General features: G+C 27.9%; 2 protein-coding genes across 6 annotated transcripts in view; one reads left to right on the top strand and one right to left on the bottom strand.

Moving 5' to 3' along the window:
* The window catches only part of LOC107439046 (homeobox protein extradenticle), a 320,360-nt gene extending 309,262 nt beyond the window's left edge, over positions 1-11,098 (bottom strand). For all 4 annotated transcript variants that reach the window (XR_006224678.3, XR_011637542.2, XM_043039033.3 and 1 more), the window contains exons 1-2: positions 10,575-11,098; positions 10,332-10,405 (exon numbers count right to left, since the gene is read on the bottom strand). Coding sequence is in view for 2 of the 4 variants with exons in the window: in XM_043039033.3 (XP_042894967.1) it covers positions 10,332-10,405; positions 10,575-10,807 (307 nt within the window). In the remaining 2 variants the exon portion in view is untranslated. The remainder of the gene's footprint in view (positions 1-10,331; positions 10,406-10,574) is intronic.
* A 110-nt stretch (positions 11,099-11,208) lies between these two features.
* Sin1 (SAPK-interacting protein 1) overlaps positions 11,209-20,957 on the top strand; it is a 92,861-nt gene continuing 83,112 nt past the window's right edge. The window contains exons 1-2 of one of the 2 annotated variants that reach the window (XM_043039031.3): positions 11,209-11,398; positions 17,575-17,663. The gene's annotated coding sequence lies outside the window, so the exon portion shown is untranslated. The remainder of the gene's footprint in view (positions 11,399-17,574; positions 17,664-20,957) is intronic. The other variant, XM_043039032.3, reaches the window with a different exon arrangement.

The following is a 20,957-nucleotide window of genomic DNA, read 5'->3' as shown; positions in this document are numbered from 1 at the left end:
TTGAACGCGAGGAATATGAAAGTGTTAAATCTCTAATTTAACAACTGCCCTGACATCAATATGTTAAATTGTAAGGAAAGCATAAATATAAACACGCAATTTTTAAGAGATCGTAAGCAATGCTAAATTCCCTAATTTAGTACTAATACATGCGTATTGGCTTCAGAACATACGCACATGAACGAGAGGGATGTTGCATAAGAGTTAAATCTCTGCTAAACACGAATAATACATTAAATACAATGTGAATCTGATTATTCTATTAAACTTTTTTACGTTTGGAAGTGTTTAACCATGACAAGATTCTGGTACATTAATTGTAGAAATTTTTATCAGAACCAAGATTGGATTCCTCAATACGATGTATAACTCACTGAAGTTCTTTAAACATTAAACAGGCTCAACGATAGACATGTATTGTATATTTTCGTAGGATTGTGGAAATTTTTTGGCAGAATTTAGAGCAACAATTTGTTCCTAACTCAAAAATTAAAATTGTAAAAAGTTAGGACAGAATGCAGAAAAGCAGTTTCGAATTAATTATGTAAAAACATCGAAAAATAATTTAATTAATGTTTTAAGAATATTAAAGAACGAATTAACAACTAGTATACGGGGTATCGATATTTTTCACAAAATTTTCAAAACAATAATTTCTATTCCTTTTAATAACAAACAAGTATAACATTTATACGCTTCAGGTTCAAAAACTATCCAATAAAACATGGGCTAAACTTTATTTTCAAATTGCCTAAAGCAAAAAAGTTCGTTGGATCCAACAAAAACGAACAGAAAAAAAAAAGTAAAAACCAAACAAAATAGTTTCCTATCTGGGAAGCGTTCGTAAAGTAAGGGGTTACACCTTATATCTGAAGACCTATGACAATATTCTCACCTATGAAAACTTTTTACACTACTGGTCTGATAAAGAAATAGACACAAAATACAAGCAGTAAAGATTGCAAGGGCAAAACCAGGTTTTAGGACCTTATCTCTGGGTGCCTTCCATTCTGTTGGCACTTTGGTTGTGTCTGAGGCAAAAAGGGGACCGGGGGCAAAATTGATAAGCCCGAATTGAACGCGGAGTAAACTTTTCAACAGGAGTTATATTTTGTTCCGGCAAATATGATCATTAACGTTTGGGGGTCCTGGCGGAAATTCCTGTTGGCGGCTTTGGAACTTTATCGCGAATAACCGAGCGTGCCAATTCGCGGACGATATCTTGGAGTTACATCATGGCTGTGCAGGTAATAAACGGTGCTTAAAGTTTTATTGCTTAGACAGAGCAATACGACCAAGAGTGAAAAGTTCACCATGGAATATTCCATGGAGGATAGGGTTCTAAATGTTCCAGAACCTCCTTGCGGAAGTGTTAGCATCACTCGACACAAAATTTGAGATATGGAAAGCGGGAATAGAAATTTGAAAGTAATTGGCAACTTGGAGATAAAATTCAAGCACTTCTGGAAAAGATTCTATAATGTATCGAGAGAAAATTTTATCAAATGGCTTTGAATTTAATGCATCAAATCACATTTAGTAGAAATAAATGAAGTAAAAAAAAAGCAAAACGGAAACATTTAAAACTTAGTGGTATAGTTTTTTTTAATTTTTTTTATAGAATATCCCGAGCGCATTAATAAAAAATAAGCATATGATGAAAATTATTTAGCAAACCACACAATCTCGAGGCGGTTAAAAATAGAATATTCAAATCAATTTAAAAATATATTACTCAAATTATGTTTCAACACAAGTGGAAGCAAGTTACGATTCGAATTTTCGCTATTCAAATATTATTGTATTGAAAATCAAATATTACGTAAGCGCTAGGAGATGAGAGGAAGTTCGAAGTTTGCTGATTTTTTTCCGGGAAGCAAGTGGCAGGTCTAAGCCAGGATTATCGGCCACAGTCCAAAACAATCCTGCCAGCATAACAAATTCAGCCGGCAGACTAGACAGGCTAAGTACCTAGCCTGTAAAAGTTTATCTTCTGATATTTCAAAATATACAAAGTGAGTATAAAATACATTTTTTTTAAATAAATAGTTTTTGAATTTTATTAAACTTGGAAGCGAAATTTTTTTTTTTTTTAAATTATCAAATCACAATAGTGCGTAATAAACGGCGAGCAAAGTTTTATTGATTAGACAGAGCAATACAACCAAGAGTGAAAACTTCACCGTGAAATATTCCATGAAAGATAGGGTTCTAAATGTTCAAAGTAGCCAGCCGGGAGGCCAAGTGGTTAGCGTGCCTGGCAGCTGGTTCGAATCCCGCTCCGAGCTCTGTATGTTGTCCTCTGTAGTGCGATGTGTGGATGTGGCACACCCTATGAGCGAGTTTCTGTGGCAGTGCGGAGTGGGTAATGTTGCTCGCTCCCATGACTTTGGTTCACATGTGCAAACGGGTAACGATAAATGAGCAACATTTCCGGCATCTTCTAAGGCAAAGAACGAAAGTTCAATGCCAACCGTTATTTAAAATAAAAAAAATGATCAAAAACAATTAAACAAATATGTTAAATTTTCTGGCTTCGATATTTCTAGTTCTTAAGTAGGGTAGAGATTTTAAGCAGAGCAGTATCATAGAGTTAAAGATACGTAAAAGGCGTACTTTGCATGAAAAGTAAATAACACATTTTTCAAAATCTGAGCAGTCAATCAAATAAAAATAAAAAATTCAGATAGCAATTTTCGATTGATAAGCTTATTTCTTAAGATCACTAAGGCAACATAAGAAATTCGCTTCAAAAAAAAAAAAAACAAATATCGCAAAACAAACGAATTCCAACGTAGCATGGAAATGCATAGTTATTTCTCTAAGACAACTCAGTTAAATTGCAAGGTTCAAATCTAGAATCAAGAAAGTCGATATACGAGATAAAATCTGTGACAAGACTAAGTAAATATCAGAAGCTAAGAATTAGAGAAGGGGGAAAAAACTTATACGTTAGTTATCTCTGTTAGTTCCAGTTTTGAAGTTATGGAAATAGTTAGGTTAAGAAAATGGGAAGTATAAAAACGTTAAATTCCACAGTCCCCATTTCATAAATTTTATAGCCACAAAACAAGACTTTAAATATAATTTAAAGAAATAAAGGACTCCAACTTTAATATTAACATAGGAACGCACTACATGTAGCAGGGGCTCGAATATGACCTTTCAGCGATGAATATGACGCTCCTCACCTTTATTATTGGAATTACTTAAAGAAAACGCTCTGGAAAATGCTTAGAGACGTTTTACAGAATTACTTCAATAAACTTTGAAAAACATAAAAATAATAGAATTAATAATTCCAAAATAGACAGCTAATTTGTGGACACCTTAATTTTCGAGAAAGGAAATTTATTTTTCTTAACCAAAGCGTATTTAAAACTAATGTAGTACAAGAATTCATCAAATTTTTTAAAACTTATATTTAATTCACATAAATTTTTTAAAAAAATACAACAGTTATATTAAGTTGACTTTTAGTACAGAAAAAAATATTTCTAAAAATTATATCGCACAACATGAAATGAAAATAAAGTAGTGATTAAGCTACAACAATATTAAGATCTGTGTTAAAAGAATTCTGTTTGGTTTTTTTTTTTTTTTTTGGTAATGAATATTCTGCTGATTACAATAGAAAAATGGCAATTATTTTTTTATTAATTTAAAATTTACTTTTTATAATTTTCATATTATATTATTATTCAGTAGTACAATTACTTACTTTAAGTAGGGTAAATATTATATTTTTATAAAAATTTCTTAGAGAACCTTACCAATATTAGAAAAAATTTCTAAAAATGTTAAATCCAGTACAATAGGCAGCTAAATAATTGAAAGTTAAAACCGTTAAAAGGAACCATTAAAACAGTGTATTTATAATTTAAATCTTATATTATTAATTTTAAGACCTTAAAAAGGAAAAAAATAACGAAAAAAAAAGTGCGTTTAGATATTTGATACTTCTAAATTTGACCGTATCAAGATTTAAAACTTTGAACTAAAGTAAGTTATAACTTAATACATAATTTGAAAGGTATGAAAAGGCAGATAATATATTTATAAATTCAATCGAATTACAACCAATACCCTGAACTTCGCAAGAATAAATACAGCAGAAAATGATCGCGATTTCACATTTTGCTTTATTATACTACTACTATAATTAAAGGGAAGGAGGAAAAAATTATCAATTCAAAATAACTTCAAAATGACAGTATAACATGCGAATAGACGCTTTCCCTATGCATTAATTCAACAGTAATAAAATTAGTAATAAGGCAATAAAAATTCATCCCCTGCAACTTAATTTTGTCGAGGACAAAAATCTACGAATATTTTTATCAACAGGCGCATCTTTTTTGATGTTTTCAATCAAACAATATCGAATTAAAAATGGAGTCATCTGCCAACAGACATTATGCATGAAAAAAATAAAGATTTAAGTTAATTTTAAACTACTGGATTTCATCATTAGTTAATAAACAGCCTCATCAATGGTAATTGATTATTTAATATTTTAATCTTCTAAAATAAGAGAAAATGTGTAAAAAAGAGTACAGATGAATCCTGAAATAACGCCAGGCTTTGTATTAAACTAACCCTTGCCAAATGTTTCTCAGCTCAACATGAACTGTTTTCTGTATCTAAAACTTATAGCTATTTTCTTAATTCTAGACTCTTTATTTTCTACATTATAAGATAACGAAATAAGGCAAAGAAATTAAAAGTACTATAACAAAATTATAAGACTTATGTGATATTATATACCACTCAAAGAAACGAAATCAAGTGTTGCTTCGCACACAGAGGGAAATAAAACAGAAAAATACTGGGCAATGCTGGATCCAACCAATAAATTCACAGAATAAGCGAGGGAAAGTAAGAAATACAGATCTGTAATGTTATTGAAAAGGAGTCAAACACTGATGAGCACCGAATTAGTTGAAAATGCAATGAAGAAAAAATTTAAAAAATATACTTTATTCCTCTGTAGATCAAAAGATAAACTTTTCTAAATAATAACATCATAAATGATTTAAATACATATTACTGACATTAATCATAACAAACGTAAAATGATTACTTAAAAATATTATTAAATAACTCGAAGAATATTTGCACTTTAAAGAAAAAAAATGCAAAAACAGATTATTAAATTTTTAATTCCTCTCATAAAAATAAAGAGCTAGTGTAGTTACTTAAAGACGATGATTTGAGCTTGATGATAAAAAAAAAACATGTTTTAAATATCTATGGAGATTAAGTTAATTATATTCTTTTATTTCATTATTAGTTTTAAACATTGAAGGAGGGGAAAAAAGCTAGATTTCAATATTTTTAGTATTTGCTTAAATTAAGAAATTAACAAATAACTATATTAACATAACAAATATGATAACTTTAATTACTAAAACCCAATTTGAATGGTAACCCAGGAAATACGATTCAAAACATAATATTTAAATAGAAATTAAAATAGTACATAAAAAAATCCAACATAAACGTATAAGCCATGCATTTTATACATTTTTTTTAAAATATTATATAGAGATATTATATACTTCTAGAGGGAAAGCATTATCTTTTAATTTAAATTAAATTTTCTATGTTAAGAAAAAATTACATCTCACTTTTTAGTCTAGGCCCCAGTTTAGTATAGCTATGTTAAGCTTACATAACTTCAGTTTGGGAAGCATGGACTCAGTACTATGCAAAAAGTAGAAGCCCCAAAAGTGAAAAAATCCAACCAAATCACTAAGAGCATTTATATGATGACTTGGGCAATATTGCATCTCGAAAAATATTAATACAATTTTATCACTATATTGGGTCGGCTATTCAATGTATGTCAAATAAAATTGTATTAGCATAAAAAGTTTTTAATTTTGACTGATTGGCGACAAACAGTAAAGAAAAATAATTCGGAATTGGTAATTACAATGAAACATAAATTGCTTATTTGTTGTTTCATTGTAAATTATAGAACGATTGTTTTGCAATTAATGAAATAAATTGTTTCTTGACCTTTCTGAAGGAACCTTTATATATATTATGACTGGAAAAAAATATTATAATTAAAAATTGTTTTATATTGTAACCCGGAGTCTTGCATCTCTAAAGATTTAATCTATTCAATAAAACTTTAAATATGTTATTATCACTTTTCATTTGAAATTATACTAGTTAAATACTTTGCCCAAACGAAATATTTTATAATGAATATAATGATTTTCAAAACAAATTTAATAATGAAGTTTAACAGCATTAAAATGAAAAGGAAGATCATGATTGAAAATCTTTCACTGGGATAACTTCAGCTTGAATTCTCATTAAAAAATTTATTGAAAATGTGGATTTAGATCTATTTTAATATCAATGTGAATGTTTTTTAAAATATGTTTTTAATCGCCCTCTTAAGCGATAACCCCTCTTATTTTAGGGGCAACTACACATGAAGTTTACCTCACACATTTTTAGGCTACTGCATTGACCTGATGGATGACTAATTTGACTTATGAGGCATTAACTCGATATAATGATAGAAATGACAAGTTAGGAGCAAAATAACGCACACACTGCTGCACTATAATTTTTTTTTAAATTATTATTTATAACGTTTTCAAAACAACCAGCTCAACCAGCAAATTAAGGTAGGCTCGAGGAAATTTTTGGTAGAATTGAATAAAAAATTAATATAAATTTTTTATTGCAACAAGATATTGTCACTTAGCAATATAATGAACTAATAATGAATAATTAATTAATTATAAACAAATTAATAGCCAACTATTACTATTTCAATTTTCATTTCTATTATTTTTAAAACTATTAAGCAGACTTATTACTAATTATGAGTACCAAGATACATTGTATAAATTTATTCAGCAGTTTAGTTATAAAAGCATCGACTTTATAAGAGACACATCTAGTATAACTTTTTTAAATACTTTTAATAAAATTTTAATTTTTAATTTTCTTTAAAATTATGTAAAAGTTCCTTCAGAATAAATATGCCTTAAACTTTCATACATGGTTTGGTCACGTAAAGGCTGAACATAATAATATTCTGGCATATTAAAGAAATTGCAATTTAGCATTAAGATTATTATAATTAATATATTATTTTTTGATATAATTACTTCATCCTATAATAAGAATCCCTCTTTGAAAATTTATAATGATTGTTGTTTTTTTGTTACACAATAAAAAATATGCTTTTAAACAAGAAAATTTATATAAAATTAAAACTCTTAAACTATGCAAAAGACTAGTAATTTCTTCATGATTCCCCAGAGCATAAATATTTAAAAAAAGAAGCCAATATTGACCACTATTTGAAATTTTACAACACTATAATTTCCTACTTATTCATAAGTTTTGACTAAACTTGTTTTAGCTTGACTAAAGCCTTGTACAACCCCTAGTAAGCACTAAAACGTATATCTTTCAGCAATTAAATGTTAGATTTTTCTTGTCTTAAACTTTAAATAATTTGGAAAACATCCTCAGTCAGAGTATATAACAATTATTGAGAAAAATAAAACATTAAACCCATATGACAGAGCCATCAAGTTTGAAATTAGCTGAGTAGGAAAATAAATAAAGATACAAAGTTATTTTCAAAACAAAGGTGCTTAATACCTAATTCTGTTTAATGTACAGAAAAGTAAAAGATTTTACCATTAATAAATTCCTTATTAGATTATGTATATTTAAATGCTAAACCGAGTCTTAAATATTTTAACATTAAAGCATTCTTTAACAAAGAATGAGATTTTAAAAAAGATTTCTCTCACTATATTTATATATATATATATACTGCAAATTGGTACTTATATATTAATGCTTATATGTATATATAAATGCCTGAAAAATTTTAGATCAGATTTCTCAATAAAAAATACAGGAAATTTTCAAGTGGATGCGACAACTACGATCGACAGAGCAACCAAAATTTTTGTATTTGCAAAAATTCTTTTAAAATGTGCACATCTATGTTTTTGGCTTTCTTGGAGGTAGTAACAAATAATAAATGTTTGACTCTGCCTTTTTGAGAAGCTTTTCTCAAAAATGCAAAAAATTAACGTTTATATAGACATTCTAAAAAATATATGTAGGAAATGTTGCTAATTTACAAAAAAAAAAAAAATAAATAAATACTTAAGTCTTCTAGGGCATTAGAACTAATAACAACAAAAATAAGATCAAATTAAATTTGCTAAACTTATGAAATTGTAGCATCATAGCAAATAATTAAACAAATAAAGTTAAAGATCACTCTGTGCTTAGAAACAGAAATTTCTAAACTACAGCTTTTTGTTTGCACCCATGGGGTAAAGTGGTTTACGAAAAATTGCAGTTTACATAAGGGCGTTATATAGATCCCCTAGTTTATAATGTAACTGGTACTTAAAATTTATTCTCATAACACAGTACCAAGTTGTGCATCAAAGTAAATACGATTATAAATTTCTATTAATCATAAATAAAAATTAACAGTATAAAATATTTCTTAAGGACTTTGGGGTGAAAGCAAACGGTGTGCATAAATTTTACATTTTTAAAGCATACAAGTTTGATGATTCAATACTCTAACAGTAAATTTTGAAATATTTAATATTAAAACATCAGAATTATACTAAAACACTTTCTCTCTTTTTTTTACATACACGATTTCACGATACACAAATTATGATCCTATTTTATAAGCTTAAACAAAAGTTAATAATCAACTAAATTAAGGCAGCAGAAGATTAATTTCAATTAGCAACACTTGTATTTGAATTTTGTCTCCTAATGGCAAGTTTAAGAAGAAAATTAACACCAAAAAGAGTGACAATAAAAGGTAGAAGAGAATGTAAACAATGCAAACCTCAACATTTTTAAGCTGTCTGGAGGTAGAATAGACATTTTGTTTGGAAGAAACTGGGTGAAATGGAAGAAACTAAAAGTGACCACTACCACTTTAGATGATTAAAATCCATTTATTATATTATTTAAGAATCAGAGTATCAGTACTAAACAGCATTTGATAACATAATAACTAGCAATAATGAACCCAATATGTTATTGGTAGTAAAGTATATGCTTAGTATGTGATATGTTAATAAGGTGTCAATTAAAAAATTAATAAAATTTTGTTAATTAATAAAAATTAATTACAATATTTTGACATTTTTTCATAAATTTAAGTGTTAACAATTCAGCATACTCATTTACATAAAATATTGAAGAACTATAGCTATTTTAATTTCTTTAGAAATTCATTATATTTATTCCTTTACAATCACATCATTTTAGTTTTACCTTAATAATAATATATTCATATACTAATATAACATTATATTATTGTTAAAATAATAATAATATTGTTATTACATTGATAATGATATCAATTCAATGATTCAAAATAATTCAACAATATTTTATTCTTATAAGGTACTTCTTCTAAGGTATAGAAAAAAAATTTATCAAATTAATTTTATAATCACAGTGATTTTTAATTAGCTATATTATTGTCAGGAATAGAGAATTTATTTCTAAAATTAAAATAACCAATTTCATTTTTTATTTGCGATATAAGAAAATTATTTTTTAATAGTCATTTCACTAATGTTTACATTTACTAATTTTCAGCATTGCTATGACGTTCCTACAAACCCTTACAACTGAATTAGAATCCCATTAACTCACAAAACTTATGATATCTAACATTAATTTAAAAAAAATTTCCATCATTATTGCCTCTTCCTGCCTCATCAATCATACTATCAAATAAAAAAAAATTTATACGAATATTACTACAACCTCAAAAACATCTAGCAATCATTACAAAATAATCCAACGTTATTATCAGTAAACTAAGCTCTTAAATATACAAGGGAATGGGCGTGCAGTCAAGGAATATTAATAAAAAAATAAATATTAGGCACGAAAAACAATATTCTATAAGAACAGTCATCAAAATAAACAAAAGGAAGTCTTTGGAAAGATGTAAACAAAAGGGAAAAAATACGATCATATGCTCTAAAAATCAGGTAAGATCGAAAATAAAAGTGAGAAAGTATAAAACAATTCAATAAATAAATTTAAAAAAAAGATATTCCATAAAAGTAATTAGTATAAAACATCTATTAACGACGAAAAAAAATTATAAAAAATTAGCCAGTCTAAATATCCGATCATGCCGAATACATTGTTTACATAATTTGATTTACGAGACGCTTAATTCATAAACACAGCTCCTGTTCTTAACGCAGTAATTCATTCGCCAAGATGACAATAAATCATGCCAGCTACGGCGGCATTAATCAAAAGTTGACAACACTAACCTGTTTTTTCCTTGATTTCACACAGCACGCTGAATAGGGCTGGCTTCATACGATGACAGTTGAGTGTATGTTTCCTGCAAGACAAAAAAATGAAGATATTGCAGGGCCCCATTTAAAAAAAATAATATCCACAATAAACGGTCACCACACAAATAATATTTTCAAGGCCAACGAGAAACACCGAAGGTTAGGGTTAGCACTTCGACGGTCCCGCGGGCCGTCGGACCGCTGGCGGCTACCTACCGTGCTTGCGCTTCGTCAAGACTCTGGTCGGTGATATTCATTATCTGTTGAAGTATTTCAGAGATGTCATGTTTACGAACGTCCTGGTCTTGTGGGGGTGGTTGACTATTAGGATCCACGCCATGCGGTTGCTGGGGCATGCCGTAGCCGTGTTGGGGTACAACATGACCGGCCATGCTTACGGAAGTATGCTGTGAAACAGGATGCATCATTCTTTGTTGTGGATCGTCCATGCCTCACACAACAGCACAATAAAAATCACTCGCTGACTTCACTGTCAGACGAGCATCTTACTTCTCAACAATCCCCACGCACACTAACCATCCATAAAAGTTCTCTATGCACTGTGTGTTGGGGTGGTTCGTTCACAGCACCACTAAACTCCCCGACTCTAGGTAATTGAGTGTTTTGATTGGGAATACTTTTGACGGACAGCGAGCGGGTTTCGAGGTGGGTTGAACGCTAATGCCAGTCAAGTCACCTCGCCATAAAAGATGAGCGTCTGGTATGACGAAATTTACGTCACACTACGAATTCCACCAATGAGAGGACGAGAAGAGCGGTTTAGTCCAAGCCCGGATGGATGTCAATCAAAGCTCAAAGTGTTACTTTGGCTCCGCCTACAACGTGATCGATGACAACCGGAACTTCCGCTTTAGTGACGTCGTATTTCAACATGGCGGCCGGTGTTGTGGTTGTTTGTGTATATCAGCTATACGTTTAAGATTATACATCGAAACCGCTATAGTTGATTATGAAAACGCAACTATAATATCCACAAAAGTATAAATTACCATCAAAACGCTGTTGTAGTACTATTGTCTGTAAGTTATATATTATTTTGAATGTAATAATTGTTATATCTGGGTTAGAATGTGGCTATGGGATTCAAACGTTATTTTGCATAGTTGGTAGTATCTGTTTTCATGCTATTAAAACTGTAGATTTCTAAATTTTAGACTGCAAAACTAGATATTTAATAATACATTAGGATTTTATAATAATTCTCTTTATTTAATAATTTAGATGGTGATTATTGCATGTTTTGTCTGGGTTATTTGATATACTCATCTAATTAAATTTGTAAATTCCAAATCCTAGGCTACAAAAATAAACACTTAATTTAAATAATAATATGAAATAATACATTCGAATACACATATCATCTTCGTACATTATTATGTAAATAATAATGTATGAAACTATGTAGATATATGTGTTAGTATGTATCTTATATGGCTTGTTATTATTCTTATAAAATTAATTTTAATGGACACACCATTTAATGAAAGATTACAATCGTTTTTCTATAAAACTGAAGATTTTCTTTTAACTATTACTAATTTATGTAGTAAATTCAGTTAGAATTTTACTCAACATTTAGCAATAATTTGCTTTTGTTTTTATTTTCAGCTATTCTCTTTTTGAAAACTTATCCTGATTAAAATATAGTGTTCAAATTGTACTGACAATGTGTTTAATTAATTAATATGCTAGAATCTGATTTAAAAAAGTAGCAATTTAATGTTTTAATTACATTGATTTTTTTTATTTGTTTTGACAATTTAATTTTTTTATTATTTGTTCTAACTTTTTAATACAATTATTATTTGGTTAGCATTTGCTATCATTATCAATTAATTATCAATTTCAGAGAAGTAAAACAAAATTTTTTAAGTTTTAAGATTGAAAAATTTCTTAATTTTTTTTTTTATCTGGATCATTTTTCAAATATTAATCTCCATAACTTTTTCTCCACTACTTTTTCAAGTGATTGTTTTCTTGATTAAAGATGTATTTACCTAACTCTATTTGTCCAGTTATCTTTCCATTAAGTAGTATCAAACGTTGTAAGATATGTGCGAAATTGTTAAATATGTTTTAAATGAATATTATGAATATTCTTAATAAGAAAAAAATATAGATACTAAACTTTTTCATTACTGTCGAAAATTGTTTCCGAAAATATGTAATTTTCTTCTTGCTTAAATCTTATTATATACATTAATTAAATAATTCTATTTTATTATTATCAATATATTGTCATATTAACTTTTCATTTTATGCACTAAGAACATACTTTGCAATTTTCCATTACTTTTCACGGCGACAGATGGCGCTACCTGAATATCATATTCTTGAAAATCCCACCATTGTTCTTTTTTTTCTTTTTCATTTTTCTGTGTTTAAATTTATTTATAATATTTTTTTTATTGTAATAGGCAGATGATTTTTTTTTCTTTTTTTTTTTAATTATCATATTTAATCAATCCCTCATAAAAAAATTTTTTTCTAAAGACTCTCTAAGACTTTTCCTTGAATTATTATGGTTTCCATATAGTATCTGAGTATTTTCCAGAATTTATGTCTTCTTTTGTATATTATTGATTTGTATTATACTTTGAATTATAAAAGCAACCCATTATCTGCTTTTAATGAAATATTTTCTTTTGAAGCCTATCACTTGGAAGAAAAAGCTTTATTTAGGTATAAACATGTATAAATAAAAAAAAATAGTATGTAACTAATGAAATAACAATTAAAATTTGTAAAAATTATTGAAATAATAATTAAATTTTATGAATTAATGAAAACATAATTGAATAAAAAATGATGAAAATACCTTTGATAATATGATACACATTTTATTTTATCACTGTAATAATATAATTTCCAAAAAAATTTAATATGAAATAATTAACTTATTAAAAAATAAATTTAGTCTGTTATATGTCAAATATGATCTTCTCAGTATCGCTTGCCTACTTATAAAACTGCTAACGTTCTTTTAGTTTTGTTCATTTTAGATATTGCTTCCAGAATTAAGTTCACTTTGCTTGCTCTTGTTTGTACCATATTCATTTGTACCATACTTTGATATATTTTCACCTTTATAACAATTATATTACGCTGCACTCCTTGCTTGCTATTGCTCAACAATCCTCGAAACTGTCCAATTCATTTCATATCCATAATGGCAATCTGGGACATACATATATATACATATGGATATACTATATCAAGTTTGCACATATGTCATTTTTTTTAATTTTGTGCTCTTTGCTATAAAAATTTTGAAAGATTGCCCAATTCAAAAATCTTTTTCAGGCCTATGAAAGCACGTTAAATATTCTTTGTCTGTTTGCTATTTTATGAGGAAAAATGAACTTTTTAAAATGTCTTTTTCCTATTCTTATTTGTATGTGTTTTATTTTCAATAGTTATTCTTATGTGTGTTTTTTTTTAAGTGTTTTCAATTGTAATTTTTAATCATTTTATCTGTAACTGTTATTTTATCTACTTATATGTTGCTTTGAAATGTTTAGGGATCTGTTGTTAATGCTCGGCAAATAGAAAAGTGGTTTTTGTGGGCAAAATTCGTGTTGAATGTTGTAAATTTTACGGATCAAACTTCTCAGCCTATTTTGAATAGGCTTTGAAGGTCAAAATCTAAGTGCCAACAGTGAACCACAAAGTTATGTATTTCTGTGAATACATTTTAATAAGTAGGACCTAAAAGAATTTATATATGGGGTATACATTAGGCTTGACCTTACAGTAGCTAAAAACTGAAATTTTTCGCAACTTTCATGGTCATTAACTGCCTTCGCCAAGACTAGGCAAATATGAAAATTGCTGGAAAATAGTCTTAAGTATAGCAGAAACAAAATCAATTCTTAGATCTATTGTTACTGATTCAACTGCTATATAACATGGCCCTAATACTTTATGACCTGTACCTGATGAAGAATGCAGAAATAGTCATGGAAAAGCTGTAAATTTTTTTAAATGTGACTTTAGCCCAATATGAATATCTGAAGTTAACACCCTCAGCCGAAGTAAGCTTTAGTTCTATATAGAATTTACTAAGGGAGAAGAGGGCAAAACATAAGCTCATAGCTATCTGGTCAAGTAATTTATTGTTCTTATGTAATTTTTTATGCTGAATTGAAGGAAATCACACTCAAGTTCATAGGTCTAATAGTTAAGAAGATATTAAGTTTTATATAAAAGCAAAGCAAATTCTGACTTATATGTATGTTTGTCATATTGCTATGCAGGCTAATCATGTATTGTTTTTAGAATATTCTTTAAGCAATCAATAAGAACTCACCAATTCATTATGTAAAACAGTTATGAATGATTTGTGAATAAAAAATTTTACTAGTACTTTTTTTGCATCCTACATAAACCGTTTATAACTTTTGAACTGTAGTATTCGCATTGATTGCTTAAAGAAAAAAAAAACATTGGAATCAATACCTTACTTGCCTGAATACCAATGTCAGATGCATAAATATGTATGAGTAAAAATTCACTCTGTTTTTATATAAAATTTAAATAACTTCTTAATGATTAGGTATATAAATTTGGGTATGATTTCATCCACGTTGGAAACCATTATATCACTTGCAAAGATAGAAACAAGTATATTTTGCCTCTACCATCTCAATATCCTCTAGATAGAGACTATGAGAAAGATGTTAACGTGAGATATTCATATTGGGCTTAAATCACATTTTTAAAACAATGTATAGCTTTTCTATAACTATTTATGTATTCATTTATTCAGGTGCAAGCATCAAAGTTTGGGTCCATGTTATATGAAAGTTGAATTAGTAACGATAAATGTGTGAGGTGATTTTGTTCCTGCTATATTTAGAGCTTCTTTTCCAGCGAAGGCAGTCCCACTTGACAATTGTGCAAATTTTCGGTTACTTGCTACTTTTATGTAATTTTAAAATCACGCACATATGCTGATTTTTTTTATGTACTGCTTATTAGTATACATCCACAGAAACCTTTGTGGCTTATTGCTGGCAGAACTATATTTTTGCTCGCAAAGTTGAGAAAAATAATCAAAGACTTTTGAATGACCTTTGACGTTTGTTTCAACGATTCACTGAGTATTTATCTTTTAATAGTTACTGTGAAAATAGTGGCCGGAGTTATGATTCACTCATTTCAACAAACAATATTACCACATGCAATAGATTCTATTGCCACATGTAAATAGATGTTATTTTTTCGAAATTCTAGAGGATCTTCAGTTTTGTCTCTCCCTAAACAAAACATTTTTTCAGAAATAAAAGAAATCGTTTCGAAGTTTTACAAATTCGGAAAATTTCAACAAAATCAAGAACGTCAAGTATCAACCCCTGCTTGGTTTTCCTGATTAATAAAGAAACTGTAAACCTCACTAGAACCTTGTTTTGTCTCAAAGGTCCATTTCATCACTGGTTTCTCAATATCAGTCAGTTTTGTTTTAACAAAAAGATTTGTTTCACTGTGACTATGTCTACGCTATCCTAACTGATTTTAATTTGTAATATGTTTCTTTCACTCTATTCATACTTACTTGCATTTGCACGCACTTCAAGTACATTGTCACCTTTGCATAAGCTCTTATTAAGAATCTTAATTGAATATGGTCTTAAGAGTACCAGAAGACCTTTGTAAAATCTAAATTCAAAGCTGTTAAGAGAGCTTTATAAGTTGAAACTTACCTTCAAAAATTACTAAGTGAGGGTCATAAATAATAATGTAAAAAAATGTCATAATCATAAATTGCCAAAAAATTTTTTTTAAATCTAACCCATTTGTATGTAGTTTATTTAAAACACTTTAATATTATTCTGCAACATCTGAGATTGCTGTGATTGTTCTCTTGTATCTTAGAACCAAGACTACTTTCTAATGATAGAGTTTGTGTGCAGTCGACTTCCATAAGAACCTTGTGCAATCTAGTCTCATTGATTCTTTGTCCTTTAGCAGCTATTAAACCACATGCAGCAGCTTAGTAATCCTTAGTTTTATTGCCGGTGTAGAACAGCTGATCTGTTTTGTATTTGTGGATGCCAATGTATTTTAACTCTTGCCTTATAATTTAGAATTCAACAGAGAGGACAAAAATTTTTTTGGTTTTTTTTTCTGAATCTAAAAGAACACCTTAGTTCGCAAAGTTTAAATGTTATAAAAGATTTGTGTATGAGAAATACTGTTATGTAATTTATTTTTTTTTTACATTCTCCTAAAAACTTTAAAAAGAGTGGTGAGCTGAAGTGTTCTCATTAATTGCGTAAAAAATATGTATATTAGAATCAATATCTAACTTGCCTGGATGACAATGTCAAGCGCATAAATATGTTTGAGTCAAAATTCGCTCTGTTATGATATAAAATTTAAGTAAGTTCTTAACTATTAGGTATATCAACTTGGGTATGATTTCTTCTACGCCGAAAACATAATACTTTCCTAGATATAAATGAGTATTGGCATTGGAACAAACTTTCTTGCATATAATACTTTTTGATTGAAGAGTTTGGCGGAAATAACCAAGATGTTGGATGAAGCGAAAACACATCACCAAAAAGGGTGAACAAAAATTTTATTTTTAATTTTATTGTGACCACGCATCAAAAGAGCTTCTGGACCTAAAGACTGAAGTTAACTTTATTGTGAATTGATATTATTTCAATTAAACAAGCTGTAACTTCAACAAACTATTAATTTCACCTGCTTAAACTTGTTAATGAACAGTACATATTTTAAGATATTATCTTATTCAAATTCTAATTATCAAATTTAAAAAAAAAGCACTATTCTTATTCTTTACTGGAAAATAAATCTTTAGTAACTTTCTCTATTGCAATATAAAATAATTAAAAATCATTTTCTGTTGGATGAGTATATCTGGTTTGAACTATTTGTCTTAGAATCAAAAACTGATAATAAGATTCTTATTCTTTACTAGAAAAGAAATCTTTAGTAATCTTCTCTATTGGAATATAAAATAATTAAAAATCATTTTCTGTTGGATGAGTATATCTGGTTTGAACTATTTGTCTTAGAATCAAAAACTTATGATAAGAAATTGATTAAAGAATTAAAAAATGTTTTAGAAACTGCTTATTTATGTATAATCATTTACGTTGTTAAATTATTGTATTAGCTTGTTTGTTTTGTAACATATTATGCATTCTGGCTTTTTATTTTTCAGTTTTTCTCTATATTTTGCTTCAAGAGTGTTGAACTTTGCATTGTAAATATTTCATTGATTTAGAACATTTCATTAGTTTTGTACCATTGGTAAGTATCAAATTTATTATTTATTCTAATTGAGTTATATAAACTTTCTTTATAATATTCCAAACTTTTATTGTTGTATATTTCTATGTAAGCACACCTATTTCTATTTGTAAGTAAGCACACCACCCATAAATTTTTTGGCGCAATTTTTATTTTGTTTTGTTCTTGATTGAGATATTGTTAGTTTCTTACCTAAATAAATAAAAAATCTTTTCTCTTTTTTCCCCCTTTCCACATGAATTAGCATTTTAGTGAAATTGAACTTGTTCTGGTTATTTGGCGTATGTCCATTGACTTTAACATATCTATTGTTTCCATACTTTATTTTTAATTTATGCATTTATTAAGGTACATGTTGATATTGTGAATCGCCTCTAATCAATTTCTGTTGGTTTATAAAAAACGATAACAAGTATAGTTACCTTTTATTTAATTCAAACTAGAAACTACAACTTTTTTTTATAAAAAAAAAGAAACAATTTTTCTTAAAACTACAAGTAAAATATTTAAATAACTGAAACAAATTTGTATCTACTAAAGAAATAATTTAATTTGATTTACTTTAAAGCAGAGAGAAAGTTTTGGTTTTAACAATACTAGCCTACTTTTAACAATACTATACTAACAATACTTTTTTACTAATACTAACAATACTTTTAACAATACTATTTTTTGTTAAAATTCGCCACTATTTCACATTCATAAAAAATAAAAACAATGTTAACAGATGTAGTATGAAGAACTTGACCAAAGCTATGAAAAAATTTAGAAATTTAAAATCAAAACATTTATTTCAATAATAATATTAAATCAAAATAAAGTTGTCTTAAGGCTTCAATGTTTCCAGAAGTAATGGTTTCAGAAATGAAAAGTGGTTGACCGAGCATTTTTTATACTAAATTGAAGAAAAATACAATCATGTAATATTAAAACTATTCCACTACGCATGATAATCTGAGAATATATAGTTAGATTTAAATCTCAACATTTTTAAGAATTACTCATCTGACTTAAATATTTAATCACAAACAGATAGTGGAAATTTTGATCGAATCATATTGTTGCTCCTTAACAAAAAATTTTTATTCACATGCTTTATTAATAATTATAATATTTTATAGATGAGAAAAATTATAATTTCAAAAATATATATATATATAAATCATAGAATCATTTATTTTTGTGAAATGTTGTCAACACTGAATATTATAGGAAATTTACAAATGTGAATTTTTAGACTTATCTTCAACAATAAAAAAAAAAAATGTTAATTGAACAACTTTTAATTGTTGAAAATATTTTTGCCCCTGCCCCCAAACACACACAAATTTTTCAATCATATGCTACCACAATACCTATAAAACTTTCTACGTTAGAAAAATTTTTATTTTATAGAAAAATAGATTAATCATAGAATAATTTATTATTGTGAAATATAGTCAACATTGAATCAAATAGAATACTCAAAAATTTGAATATTTAGGACAAAAGCTACCTTCAATAAAAAAAAGTTATTTGACGAATTTGAAATTGTTGAAAATATTGTTGCTCTAAAACACTAATTTTTCAATCACAGACTACCCCAATAGCTAAAAAAATTTCTACATTAGTAAAATTTTTATTTCAAAGAAAAATAGTTAAATCATAGAATAATTTATCTTTCTGAAATATAGTCAACATTGAATCAAATAGAATACTTATAAATGTGAATATTTAGAACCTACCTTCAATAAAAAAAAAAAAAGAAAATATTTGATTATCTTGAAATTGTTGAAAATATTGTTGCTTCAAAACACTAATTTTTCAATCACACGCTACCACAATAGTTAAAAAAAACTTTCGACATTAGTATAGTTTCTGTTTCGAAGAAAAATAGATTAATTATAGAATTATTTATTTCTCTGAAATATAGTCAACATTGAATGAAATAGAATACTTAAAAATAGGAATTTTTGGAACAATATCTACCTTCAAGAATAAAAAAAGTTTACTGAATGACTTGAAATTGTTGAAAGTATTTTTGCTCCAAATCATGAATTTTTCAATAGTAACCACCATAGTAATGAAATTTTCTAGATGAGAATAAATTTTATTTTCGAAGATAGAATAATTTATTTTTTATGATTAAGTTATAGCAATCTAAAAATTTTTCAATGATGATTAAATGTTAAAAATCATTTATTGTTTGAGAATATCTTTCAAAAAATAAGGTTTCTAAACGAATGTGAAGAGTTTAAATTCATGTATTTAGTTTTTGAGATACAGAAAAATACTGAGAAAAAAGGTAATTTTTGAGTCTTCAATTTCTGTTGGTCTCCTGTCCAAACTTTCTTTAGGTTCTTCTTTCAGGTTGTTGCTACCCACCTCCTATATATCTTAGGAATCTAGAATACAAATCAGTGAAAAAGGTACATTTTATTGAAGAAAAGGAACATACTTTTTCGAGTCTGATCTCTCATCTTAAATTACTGCCTACTCTAATTCGATAACATATCTTACCTGAATGCATTCAGCCATAGAGACTGTAACTTAATACTTAACATTCTATCATTGGATCAAAAGTTTTCTTTCTTTCTTTTTTCTGTGAATTCTACAGTAAGTGTGATTATTTCAATTGCAGACTCGTTACTCTTGAGTATAATATTTTATCAGGTTTTAAACAACTGTGTATATTTATACTGTGTTTGGTCAGATAATATTTTTAGTAATGCCGGCCAGCCTGTGTAGGGGTTAGGGAACTGCCCTTGCATCAGAAAGGTTCTGAGTTCAAATCCCGGGCAAAGCATGGATGTTCTTTCCTTCTCAGTACTATCTGTCCTTACTGTGAGAGCAACGTTGGCCCACCTAATATGGGGTCCCAAAGAGAGAGGCCAATAAATCTGCCCTGTTAATGCGTGAATTGAAGAAAAATGTTAACACAGGTGGGCATTGGAGAAAAAAAAAACATATATATGTATATATATTTTTTTAGTAATTGCAGTGTGTGGCATGTGTTTATGTGAAAGAATTAAAAATAAAGTGTGATTTTTTTTAATAGCATTTTATTCTAGTTATATTATTTTAAAATATTCTTTACTCTGTATATTTCCTTAGATTATATGGATTCATCAAATTGAGATTTTTATAGCTTAATTTAGTGTCAATTTTCTGGAATTCTACTAATTAGTGCAATAGTATTTGTTTTCTATTCATATTCTTTGTAGTTCTAGAATAGAATCAGGAGTCCCTTGGTTTGCCGATAATTCTCGTTCAGTTTTGCTGAAATCCTGTTTCTGGTTACTATGATAAACTTCG

This window comes from Parasteatoda tepidariorum, chromosome 10 (genome assembly GCF_982258835.1).
Source record: "Parasteatoda tepidariorum strain Cologne lab strain chromosome 10, Ptep-v5.0, whole genome shotgun sequence".
In the NCBI taxonomy this organism is placed as follows: Eukaryota; Metazoa; Arthropoda; class Arachnida; order Araneae; family Theridiidae; genus Parasteatoda; species Parasteatoda tepidariorum.
Note: the sequence above shows the minus strand (reverse complement) of the source record. Positions and strands in the feature narration are given on the sequence as shown.